This window comes from Hermetia illucens, chromosome 3, assembly GCF_905115235.1.
Source record: "Hermetia illucens chromosome 3, iHerIll2.2.curated.20191125, whole genome shotgun sequence".
Classification (NCBI taxonomy): domain Eukaryota; kingdom Metazoa; phylum Arthropoda; class Insecta; order Diptera; family Stratiomyidae; genus Hermetia; species Hermetia illucens.
In genome coordinates, this window is record NC_051851.1 from 146,601,486 (window position 1) to 146,613,393 (window position 11,908).

At 42.1% G+C, this 11,908-nt stretch overlaps 1 protein-coding gene across 1 annotated transcript in view; it reads right to left on the bottom strand.

Moving 5' to 3' along the window:
* The window catches only part of LOC119650845 (unconventional myosin ID), a 57,731-nt gene continuing 45,823 nt past the window's right edge, over positions 1-11,908 (bottom strand). Inside the window, exons 7-11 of the mRNA XM_038053990.1 lie at positions 6,870-6,949; positions 6,081-6,808; positions 1,576-2,242; positions 1,300-1,457; positions 1-1,232 (exon numbers count right to left, since the gene is read on the bottom strand). Of these exons, the coding sequence (XP_037909918.1) occupies positions 1,064-1,232; positions 1,300-1,457; positions 1,576-2,242; positions 6,081-6,808; positions 6,870-6,949 (1,802 nt within the window). The 3' untranslated portion in view covers positions 1-1,063. The remainder of the gene's footprint in view (positions 1,233-1,299; positions 1,458-1,575; positions 2,243-6,080; positions 6,809-6,869; positions 6,950-11,908) is intronic.

Below are 11,908 nucleotides of genomic sequence, written 5' to 3' on the forward strand. Positions count from 1 at the left end.
GATTAAAAGGCCAAATTATTTTATTGCATATCATTCCTTTCAATTTTCTATAAATTGCCTGGTCTTACTTTTTTTCGCATATCGTGTACAAATCAAGGCACAAAATGCATTTTATCACAACAGTACAACAGTTACATATATACGTTTTCTACAATCTACTAACTTATCAACATTAGGGGCTAACATTTCAATAGATTTAATAAAGAAAAATTTTATCGCATACATAGTTTCTCAGAAAAATGGGTTTCAAATGCATCCATGTCATTATCTTCTTAATGGCACTTGCTCAGCGCACCGAGTTCTCACATTCTATGTTAATTTCATTCGTTTTTCACGTGTTGAAAATATTTTTAAAAAATATTCTATTCTAGATTTGAATGTTAAGTACAAGCTTGGACGATTATTTAAAAGAACAATGCGCGAGATTTATTTATAACAATTGCAGTTACTCAATTTGCAAACAAACAAGCGAAGGGAACAATGATCGTGATAAAAACAATTAGAAAAATATACAAAATTTAAAAATATACTCAATGCGTGTAAAAAATTGTATAAAAATCAAGGCAGCACTGTAAAAGGCGGATTGCTTCCTGAATGTTTAGTAAATGGTGGTTTCTTGTTAAGTAAAAATATGGTAAATAAAATATCGAATGTAATGTCGTTGGACGCTCAATAGAAGCAAACTTGTTTTGTAGCTGAAGCGGGAAGCTCTGACAAAGTGAAACGCGAAGACTTGAATAATTGACGAGTATTTTCAGTTATAGCCGTGTTTGCAGTTATGCAATTAATACTTTCTTGATTCGTTAATTGCTTCGAGTCTTGGTCCGTTCTGATTCTTAGCTTAGCTCCCAATCTTAGTCCTAAATTTAATTACCAGCTAAATGAAATTATATTAAGACTATCAATGATTAGAGACAATGGCATGATCAATTAACATCCAGAATGGAATCTGTTCCAACTTTGTTCGCTTGTAAGCTATCTGATTTTTGAAATCCCTTGATTACGCCATACGTCTTCGTCTCATACACATTAAACGCTTAGACTTAGCTATACTGAAATTTTGTTAGACGCAATAAGAAGGTGGAACCTCGAAAATAATATTAGCACCGTTATGTCTGAAGTTGGGATTCTCAACACCTGTCACGCCCTCAATCACTATCGTTCGCGATTTGTTGCCCAGGTAGCAGTGAATGGTGGAGTTTACGTCTACGCGTAAATCTTTCTGGCATATACTGAAAGGTTCAAGTAGAAATTGGATTTCTTACCATGATCCTGGGGGAAAGCTATCAAACTACTTACTCATAATATTTCTTGCAAACTAGACCCACAACTTCACCGATTCGATCTTCTTTCAGGGGTGTGTGCTCCCCCATGAGCGAGACTACCAAATCGTTATGCTGAGGCGAGTGGAAGACGATTAATTGGTCCTTTCCGGGACTGATACTGAGGGATGTCAGCTGGAAATAAAGGATATTCATGATTTTCATAGGCAATAATGTTTAGACGAGTAAACTTTGCAGTCATTACATAGTCCCTCATCTAATCAAGAGCTATCCCAAAGGAGACGTTTCTTACATCTTTGATCCAAATTGTCCGTTTCATATTCTTGAATTTATTCTTGGCACCATCCAATTTGTACACTCCATTATCTGTCAGCACAATCGCTCTCTCGGCACTCTTATTACATTTATTGAATTTCCTGACAAACGCCGAGAACATAACAAATCGGAAATTGTCGGTGTTCTTCAAGTTCTTCACGCTCGCATTGTACGCCGAATAACACGAATTCTCATGTGTATTTGCCAAATAATCGCCGAGCCATTTACGATCTTGACCCCAATACTTGCGTTGTCCTCGAATAGCACTCGCTGCGATAATTTGCAAGCGCATTTGTGGCCATTCTGAACGTGGGTATTTGCGCAAAATCATATAAGCACGCCAATTGTTGTAGATTTGACGCAATCCTGGTTCGGCATCTTTTCCAATTGTTGGTGGTTTTGGCCATGGTATCGATTTGCCGTAGTCTCGCAGGTTTTTGGCATTTTTGAATCGTTTTGCAAGGTCTGCGATGTATGACCGTAGCTTGTAGTTTCGATAGTATTTCATGATTTTCAAGGCTGCTTTCATCTTCTTATATTGCTGACGACAAATCCATCCGCGAACTTGTTTTTGTAGAAGGATCACGATGTTTGGTATCATTTCATTCCGTTGTGCTTCTAGAGTGAATAGAGTTTGTGGTGATCTGGAAATAAGAGGTAGAGGGAGTTAGGAATCTCAAATTTCTAGTTGCTAATCATAGATTGTCAAAGTGCTGGCGTTGGCTCTCATGCTCTTGCGAACTCCATCACTCAATGTTCGGAAACACCTTTGTTTGGCAAGTAAAATCCTACCCAGCAAGTATCCGTCATATGAACTATGTGACGTACTTATACAGATTAATTGAAAGGCAGATGCGAATGTTTGGTGCGTTCATACCAAGTGTATTTTTGGCTTCGGGCCAATAACCCGACCGTAAACTTCAAATCAACAAAATTAACGGACAGACTTCGCCACAACGAACCCGACAATTGAGAAGGACGAACGTATGCCACTGTAGAGAATATAAAAGACGCTTTTGCGCCATCTTGCATTGAGATTTTCACCCAATTTTGGCGGAATGGTCTGATTATGCTTCAGGTTAAGATTGCAACTCCTCAGACGACCTCCTCGCGGTGGCCGCTGGAAACCGTTTTTGGATTTTCCAAGAGAGTATAGGACCGGGCTGGGAGTAAACTCATCCAACTGACGAGGGTCTGTTTGTCTGCCCGGGGATCGTCCTCTTTGCAGAAGCTGCTGACAGCACTTCAAGCCAAAGTTGTACAGCATACGTCGAGGACTGCATGGCCGATAGGGAGCTTGATCTTTAGTATGCGAACTCTGAATACATTGGACACCTTCAGTTTCAAATAAGATCCTGACCGAGCTAGTCAGGGTGGACATATTTCAGGAACTACTAGTGAATTCAAGACATGGACTCAACTAAAAAGTACATAAAACAGGCGATAGAAGAAGTGGTGATGCCAGGCGCATCACTGTAGGACGAGCTGTTGGCATCCAGCCAGGAGACAGAAGCGATCGAGGGCAGTACAGTCGGTGCCGGCTACGTTTCCAACTTCGAATCCACTGTCATCAGGTGTAGCGCGTACCAGCCATAGTGGTCCTAACCTGAAACCGTCGTCGTCGAGAGCCCTCTCAAAAGCAAGAGTTGTCAAGAATGTCAGTCATCGGAAACTGGCTAAAAAGCGGAGATGCACTGAAGTCGTGCTCAAGAGCCAGTCGTAGAAGGCTATATATATTTCGAGTAAGATTGCGAAAAATAAGGAGGGCGGTACTGCCGACCCCAGGATTCCCACGGGCGACTGGGCGGTTATCAAGTTGGAACAAGCCAACCTTTTCTGCTTCGTATAAACGGCGGGGTTACAACGTGTGGTTCGGAGTCAGGAGCGCAAAGGTGAAAGTTTTCCACTCCGCGAAGCTGGACGATGATGGATCAACGCGACGCGGCCAATGAGCTGTTGGAGGAGATGAAAATCGTTGGTACGACGGGGACAAGCGAACCCCCTATGCAGGCAAATCATGTTGAAGGTAGCGCAGATAAATCTGCTACACTCGAAGTGCGACTCAGAAGGAAGACATTAACGTCGCACAGGAGCCTCAGGAGGCTTATTAACATAAATCGATCGATGTGTAATAGGGATAATACAACCACCTTCCATTTTCCCATCTCAGAGATCTCTGACGGCTGGGAGGAGATCCTGGGGAGTGTTTGACCAGAGATCCTTTTCAGATCACACTTGAATACTTCTCAGTTCAGATCTCGCAACTAAAGCCAAGCTACCGACGCTAGCTGCTACGGGCTGGTTCTGAAGATCTGAACTGGCTGAGCTCTGCCCCCTTGCTCTTATCACAACAGTCTTCGTCTTAGGAATTCGTAACATCAAAACGGCGCACCACAGCGCTGATTGGGCTCCTCGGAGCGGCCGTTACTTATCTACCTTCACCCAATAAAACCACTCGCACTCTCCGACTCATATCCCAGGGGACCACCGGGAGAGGAGTTCTGCTCTACACCAGCACAATCAAAACGCGTCCATTGCGTTTTCCGGGCTTTAAGCTCCAGGAGTTTCTTTTTAGTCGCCACACACACAGTGACACATAACATTTTCCAGATCCTCGAGTGTAGCGGAGTATTCGGGCCAGTCTGAAGCGATGCTAGCGTCCCGTAAAGAACTGTGTGAACTGAGACTTACGTTCGACTAAATGTGAGTCCAGCGACGCTTTTTGGAATCATCCCGCCATTGCTGCTATTCTAATAGCTCTTCACAAGAACGCAATCAAGTCGGACCTCCTCTGGTAAAGATAGCGCGCCGCGTTCGCTGGAAGATCCAATGGGATAATTCTCGTGATGCCGCCCGCTTTATCGGATAATGGTTTCCTATATACGCTGCAAATGCGATTAGTCACTATCCCAAACTCACTCACAGCGTTATCTATGCTGTCCAGCTGGGAGTCGAACAGCAGGATGGATTTGACCACCTCTACACTAAGCTATCTGCAACTATATTTTGGGCCTACGGTATTAGGTATCCTCGTTGGAGGTGAACTGGCCTTTACTGCCTTTTACCGCGCATAGTCTATGAGTTGTATTTCACAACTATAACCACCGCCAGGTCATTTGCAAAACCAATTATTGTTGACACTTCTTACTTGGGAAGGCCAAGTACTACATCGTACGTGCCGTTCCACAACAGGGGCCTATTGCACCGGTCATAAAACGAGCTTGCCCAAATCTGATAGATCGCCTACAAGCGCGACGAACAGGAGCAGCTTGTTGTATATCAGCCTCTTCAATATCTTGTCTAAAAGATAGCACGCCAGATGGTCTTCTGACTTCGGTAGCAGAACCAACTTCCGCACTTTCTATTGAATGAAAAACTCTCCTTATACCATACACGATTTAAATGTGCTCATGAACCACTCCGACCTGGTCTTAGCTGCCAACTTAAGAACTTTGCTCCAAATCTCATTCAATCTCGAAGCCTTCTATCTCCCCGCAATTCTATCGTCGTTCCCTTCGGGGCCTGACCTCCTTTTAAAGCCATCGGGGACATCTTCATCGCGAAAGTTCTAGTAGAAAAGCCAATTATGTTGGCTTTTTATTTCTAGTGCCCCTTCCTGTTTCTAATGACGAGAATGCAATGCTCACTCATCTTTCAGAGAGGTGCCAAGAAGCTATCCACTGAGCTCTCGCATCAGACCGCGTTTCTGGTGCTACACGTCGTCGGAGACGGCTTCCACGGAAAACAGCTCCGAGATTATGATACGCCTTGCAAACGACGAGGTTGACCCACTGGATACTTTTATCCTTTTTAGTCGTTGAATTTCAATGATTGAAATTATCAGTGATATCATTCTTTATTACTGACTCGACAATAATTCACTTCTGGTTGGTTGAGAGAATTATATTCTGATATCTTTATTAGAAAGGCTATCAGGAGAACTTTTCGTCTGAAGGCTTAGAACATTTCATTACATTTCGAAGCTGAGTATAAGTTCGGAAAACATGATCCGTTTACAACGAAAAGTAGTTTTGAAAAACGAAGTTATTTAGTGATAACCAAAAACGGCTGTGAACCCCCAAACAGAGGAAAACTTATTAGTCACAAAACTACTCACATTGTAAATTGCAATCATTAGAGACACAACCATTTCGTTCAAGCAGCGAATGATGGATTTTATGTTGAAAACTTTTTTCTGTGAATCTGTTAATTTCATATTAACCCGTTGAGTAAAGAAAGTAGTATCGAATTTGGACTCGTTTGCCCAATGAAGCTGCTTTGGAATTTTCCACAACCAAAATACTTCCAAGTTTTCCTCACCCAAACTGAAGAACCTTAAACATTCACTGCCAAAACTGAGAAAAAGCTTAGCTTCCAATCAATAAATGAAGGTTAATTAGAAAGCGAAATGAAAAAAATGTCCGACGATTAAATCTGTACGTTCAAGATCAAATCATGCCCAATTTCATCAAACAAACTTACCTTATAAAGATCTTCGTATGACCAAACTTCACATCATTTGCAAATCCTTTTTCATTTATCAGCACCTTAACACCATCCTTATCAGAACCGGCACGGAAATTAGGCCAAGTATATTCCGACGTCATCTTATATCTTAACAAGAACTTATCGTAGCGCTGTCGATGTACAAAGCCAGCACGACGCACCCGTACATTCTCCAACAATCCCAAGTATCGAACCTGATGCTCGACACGTGTATCGTCAAACACCGCTGCACTCTTAATATCATTCGGCTTAACACAACGCACATAGAATGGCTCCTTCTTAACTAAGGTGGCAACTAGATCTACCATGGATCGGTGGAATAGCGTTCCGGCAGTTAAAGGTCGTTTCGTAGTCTTAGTAATATCTTGTGCTCCTTCGGGCCACATTCCACTTAAGTTTTTGTTCTTTGAATGATACAGTAGCCTCTTGAAATCTTGGAAAAGTGTGTCCTTGTTTTTCTCCAAGAAACCATTAATACTGTAGATTACATCACCAGCGTAATGGGTGATGCGAAAGTCTTCTCTGTGTTTCAGGGCTTTATCCATTGGCTTCAATTGTCGACTGGTATAATGTGGGTGATTGCCTAAGTTTTTGTCCATCGCTTCTAGGAGGGTTTCATCTGTGACTTTACCAACTGTAAGACAGGCTTCATCGGTAATGGCTATAATGCCTTTATGTGGTTGCTCGATAAGGTCGCAGATTATCTATTAAAGTAATTTATTATTTTAAAAGAATTTATTTGAATTGAATTATCTCCAGATTTACCTGGTTATTAAAGTACTCAATGTTTGTCCACTCGATACCTTCCCGATTGTATTCTTCCTGTTCTTGCTTCAATACCAATTCTAGAAAAATAAGTGAAAGAGCATGAAATATAGCCATCACTCAGGGTCAAGTAATAAAAGCATGGGGCTTGGGTATCAAACACAAGCATCGTTTTGTGCTTGTCCTGATGTCATTTCAAATATTACTCATAAATCCACCGAAAATATTGGACGGCGTGCTTTGGGTCACTGTACTACTGAAGTAAATAACTGTTCTTGTCAGCCGAGGGTTCCCACCAGTAGATAATAGAAAATGAACATCCCAAATACAAGCACTTGCGCTGGTCACACTCAGCGACATATTACGGCAAGCAAGAGTCCAACCTTCGTCCTCATCAAAAATAGCCAAAAATAGCCATAACAGCAACGACTTCTTCCAGACACTCTCCGGGTAGTCATAAATCCACCCGTTCCACCCTAATTACACTCAAACTTTCACCATCATCGTGATGGAGAGTCGAGAGTCTGTCGGCGTAACAAAGGAAAGCATTACGCGAGAATTAGAGAATTAAATCCTCGTAAAGATGTCATCAACTGGGGACTATAATAAAGCTCAATAATAATTCTTGGCTTGAACTACACTTACTCCCCTGAGCAAATCGGAGACAATGTCCGAGCAGAAGGCATTACCAATTTTATAAATATAAAGCCTTTCATTACGACTAGAGCGAAACTTGACACCCGTCAGAGCAAAGTCTGGCTGATGACTTTCGATGACTCCTTTGCCACCGATCAATTGGTACAAACCAAAGCGGTAAACCATACGATTCGAACAAATCAGAACTGAACAAGTTTTGCAGTGTAAAAACTGCTAACGTGTTGGACACGCAGCTACAAATTGTAACCTCGCCTACCGCTGAAGAAAATACGATAACTTCCGCAATCCTGAATAATGTAATGAAACTCCAGAAGAAAACACCGACTACTTGGCCAATCATAGGAATTGTCCAGCGTTTACCAGGTTCGTAGTCAAACCCGGTAGATTTCAGCATTATGATTGCTACACTTTCGTCCAATCATGCATATTAATGTCATCGAGTTGAAACTGAATTCAATTATTAGTCAGGCTTCGTCGTTACCGGTTCGGCTTACGATGACTCCCGCCGTGAACGAATTGGCATGCTGTTCCCTATAATGACAGCGGTTATATGTTGTCAGTGTCTAATGAAGTTGCTCGTATGCAGTCCTTCCTTAAGGAGGTCCCGCGTCCCGGGGAGAAGCGATCGGGAGACTAAATTTCTCCTTGCTGTTCGGACGTGAAACAAAAGTAGAAAAGCAAGCTAAAATAAAACAGAAAAACGCGCATGCTGGTGCTGGCCGAGATCTTGGCCAACCAGCAGGCTGAAAAAAGGAGACTGAAAGTCGAAGTTAGAGTCTGATTCTAGCTTCTCTTATAAACCTGGCCAGGTCTATCCATAGAGACCAGTCATCTTCCGCGAGAAGGCCTAATCAAGATTCGTAAGTTTTAGTCTAGTTGAGAGCAGTCCTGTGTCTCGAAAACTTATCACACTGAAATATGTTGTTGTTGTTTTTTCTACCCGACGAAGTCACAGCCCCGCAAAGGGGCCGCCCCAATCTTGACGAGAAAAGCTTTGCTATAGGAAAAAGTGGTGGACAATCTATTCACATCTTCCGTACTGAGTGATATTTCCTGGAACTAGGAATTCCTAAGAAAGTCATGAAGATTCTAGTAAAGAGCTAACTCTTAGCCAAGGATATTAGTTTGTATTCTTCGTTCAATTCAGTGCGAATGGTGTTGGGCACCCTACGCCATACATCTAAGAATATGGAGGGAGGGGGGAAACAGAGGCCCGCCACACTGGATTGTATAGCCTTCGTTCCCTTTTCATTCTAACAAGGACAACTTTTTAAGCCGAGCTTTACATTTCATCATGCACCCGTGTGGCCAGGTAGTCGGTCCGGGCTTTTGCTGGTGAGAACTTTGATGGTTTGGAAGAAATCCGTGATGATGATAATTTTGTGATATGATGATGATAGCTGAAACAGGGAACAGAGAGGATAGAACTTCGAATAACTAGCACCTTTGCAAATTGCTTCTCAACTCCCTTCATGAACGTTTCGCTCTCAAATGTTGCCGCTATTGATGTGGCACTAAAATGTGCAAACAGAGCCGGCTCTTTTTCTAATGCTCTTGATTCCTGTGACTTTTCAAGCATGGTTATGTCTTACACTCCGCAACGACGGACCTCCCAAAAAACGTGGACCCTCATCATAGGGGTAAGGTTTAATACGAAATATCCTTCCGGGTTTGACAACAATTCAAACCCAATGGCGCCGTGTAACCCTCTCCTACAGCATGAAACATTTAACATTTCAGCCCGTCTCTGCCAACCTTCATACGTGGTAATTATTAATACCATGTTCAATCACCTTATCACTCGAAGTTATTCCTAATTCCTTCTTTTATTTCTTGGAAATAATTCCTAGCCTTACCGACCACGAAGCAATAATTTTTCAAAAAAAAAAAACAACTCTGCCTCACGTTATCTCAAACTACGACATCGACAATGTTGTTGACCGTTTCACGGAGTTCTTCCAAAAGTAGTTCTTTTGCTATAAGTAATTGATCAGAGCCCTCATCTGCTTTGGATTCATTTTTTTGGTGGGATCCCACAGTGTATCAAATGGAACGCCTTCGTCTCACGGAAAAATTTTACTTCGCCACTGTTCCCGTGTTTTTACTAATGAGGACAGTTACAAATATATCTCAAACCAAATCCCTTAACGCAAAATCTCCAGGATTTCTTAGTGAATCAAGCAATTAGATTATAAATTTTCTTAATTATTGTTAAAGACAAGAAACTCAGGACGTCCTTAAAGGACACGATTATTGTGGGTGTCTAGCGTAACGCTCAAAGTTATTGAGCTAGCTCGCATCAAGAAAACGGTAAAGCTGTTACAGAGCTTAATCAGCACAGACGCCAAAAAGACTTTTCTCAGAACGGCAGATCAAGTCGGTCCCAAAAAATAAGCGAATTTTTCTCTACAATTGATTCTGTCCATCTTCACATGCGGATGCGGATTCAGAACTTCTTCAACCAATAAAAAAACCTTTTACACGTTTTTAAAAAAATTGACGTCAAGTGAGCGAGTTGATCAGTTGAACAAATCGATTTAATGGGCTGCTGGGCTGCAAAAAAGACGTGGCAACCCCTGCCTGAGATGGTGCGATGGTGTATGTCAGGACGACAGACAGCTTTTAGGGATATCGAATTGGTGGACCACGGCGCAGAACCGCGATGTCTGGAGTTCCTTACTAACGCAGACCTAAACCGGATACCGGTTGTTGCACCATTGATGATGTTGATAGAATGGAATTATGCAATCCATGTAATTCAAAGTGTGACAAAAAATGTCTTTTCATTCTAAGTAATTAATTGTAATTTAGTGTTTTTTTGGCATTCATAAGAAATGACACGAAGGATATTTGGAGATGATTTAATAGCATCTCAAGTAGTTCAAGGTGTCATAGGAAACCAAAATTTTCATTAGGTGACACTTCGCCCTGCTGGATGTAATAGTGTTTGAAGCTCGACGTAAAATTCGCCTCTTATTGCATATGTTGGGCTTACCACTGTCGTTCTACTGCATTCAACGCGATCGGCCAAATGTTGTTCCCGATGTAAACAGATAACTTTATTCCCCTTTTTACAACTCTGTTTTTTCTCACATCATCGTATGAAGGTGACTATAATTTTTCCCAGTTTCTCTCAGCCCCAGACTCGACGAATTCTACAACGACGGACACAATAACGAAAACGGACGAACGATTTGCGCATTTTCTCATGGAACGTGCGCTCCTTGTACAGAAAAGGAGCTGCCAAGCAGCTAACCGATACCCTGCCATAATATAAGACTGATTTCACAGCGGTGCAAGAGATGCGCTGAATAGGGACTGGTTTCCTGGAGACGAGCGACCACACCATAACAGCAGGATCACTTTCGAGACCTTGCATCATCAACAATGTCCTAAGACAAGGGGAAGCCCTATTATGCATCCTTTCTAACCAAGCCCTGGAAAAGTTGATGAGTGGTTCTGATGTAAATGGGAGAGCCACCGTCCCCTTCATGTCCACCCAACTACTGACCTATGCTGTCGGTATTGACATCATGGGAAGAACAACCGGGAATACACAGTCTACCTCCATCTAGAAAGAGCAGGCGTTGATTGGCCCGGGATTTTAGGTTGCCCATTAATGAAGGCAAGATCAAGTACATGCTGGCATCGTCAGCACCAAAAACCAAAGAAGCATCAAACGGTACTAGTCGAATGAGAACAATAAAGATAGGAGAATACAATTTTAAGACTGTTAGTAATTTCTTCTATCTAGAGTTGAAAATCACAACCATAACAGCTACGACGATGAAATCTGTGCACGGTTATTGCCAGCCAACATCGCCTATTCCCGCTTACAAAAGTTGTTTCGCTCGAAATGTCTCACCATAGAGTCAAAACTCTCACTGAACGTTACATATAATGATCTTGCCAGCCTCATGTACTCCTCGGAGATTTGGGTTCTTAACAAAAAAATTGCGATCCTTCGGAGAATTTTTGGGTCCCCTACATGCGCATATAACGACAAAATTTATGAGCAATGCTACGACCGTCTGGTTGTGGGTAAAATCCGGTTGAATAGGTTGTGATGGGCCGATCACTCAATCCATATGGGTGAGGCTCATCCAGCCAGGAAAGTCTATAAGGGCAATACCTACAGTAAAAAAAGAAGGCCTTGACTGAAGACCGGTGGTTGCACTGTTGATGATGATAGACTACAACTTAACTTGGTTTCTGATTTATTAGCTGAACCTTTCTATGGAGAAGTAATAGCTCATTTGGAAGCCCAGAACCCAAGCATCAATACATCAATTTTTTACTGCAAAGTGGTTATCAGAACAAAATGGTTTTCCTTATAGCCCTTCCACGAGGAGCAATGAATGCTCAGGGCTTATATACTTTAA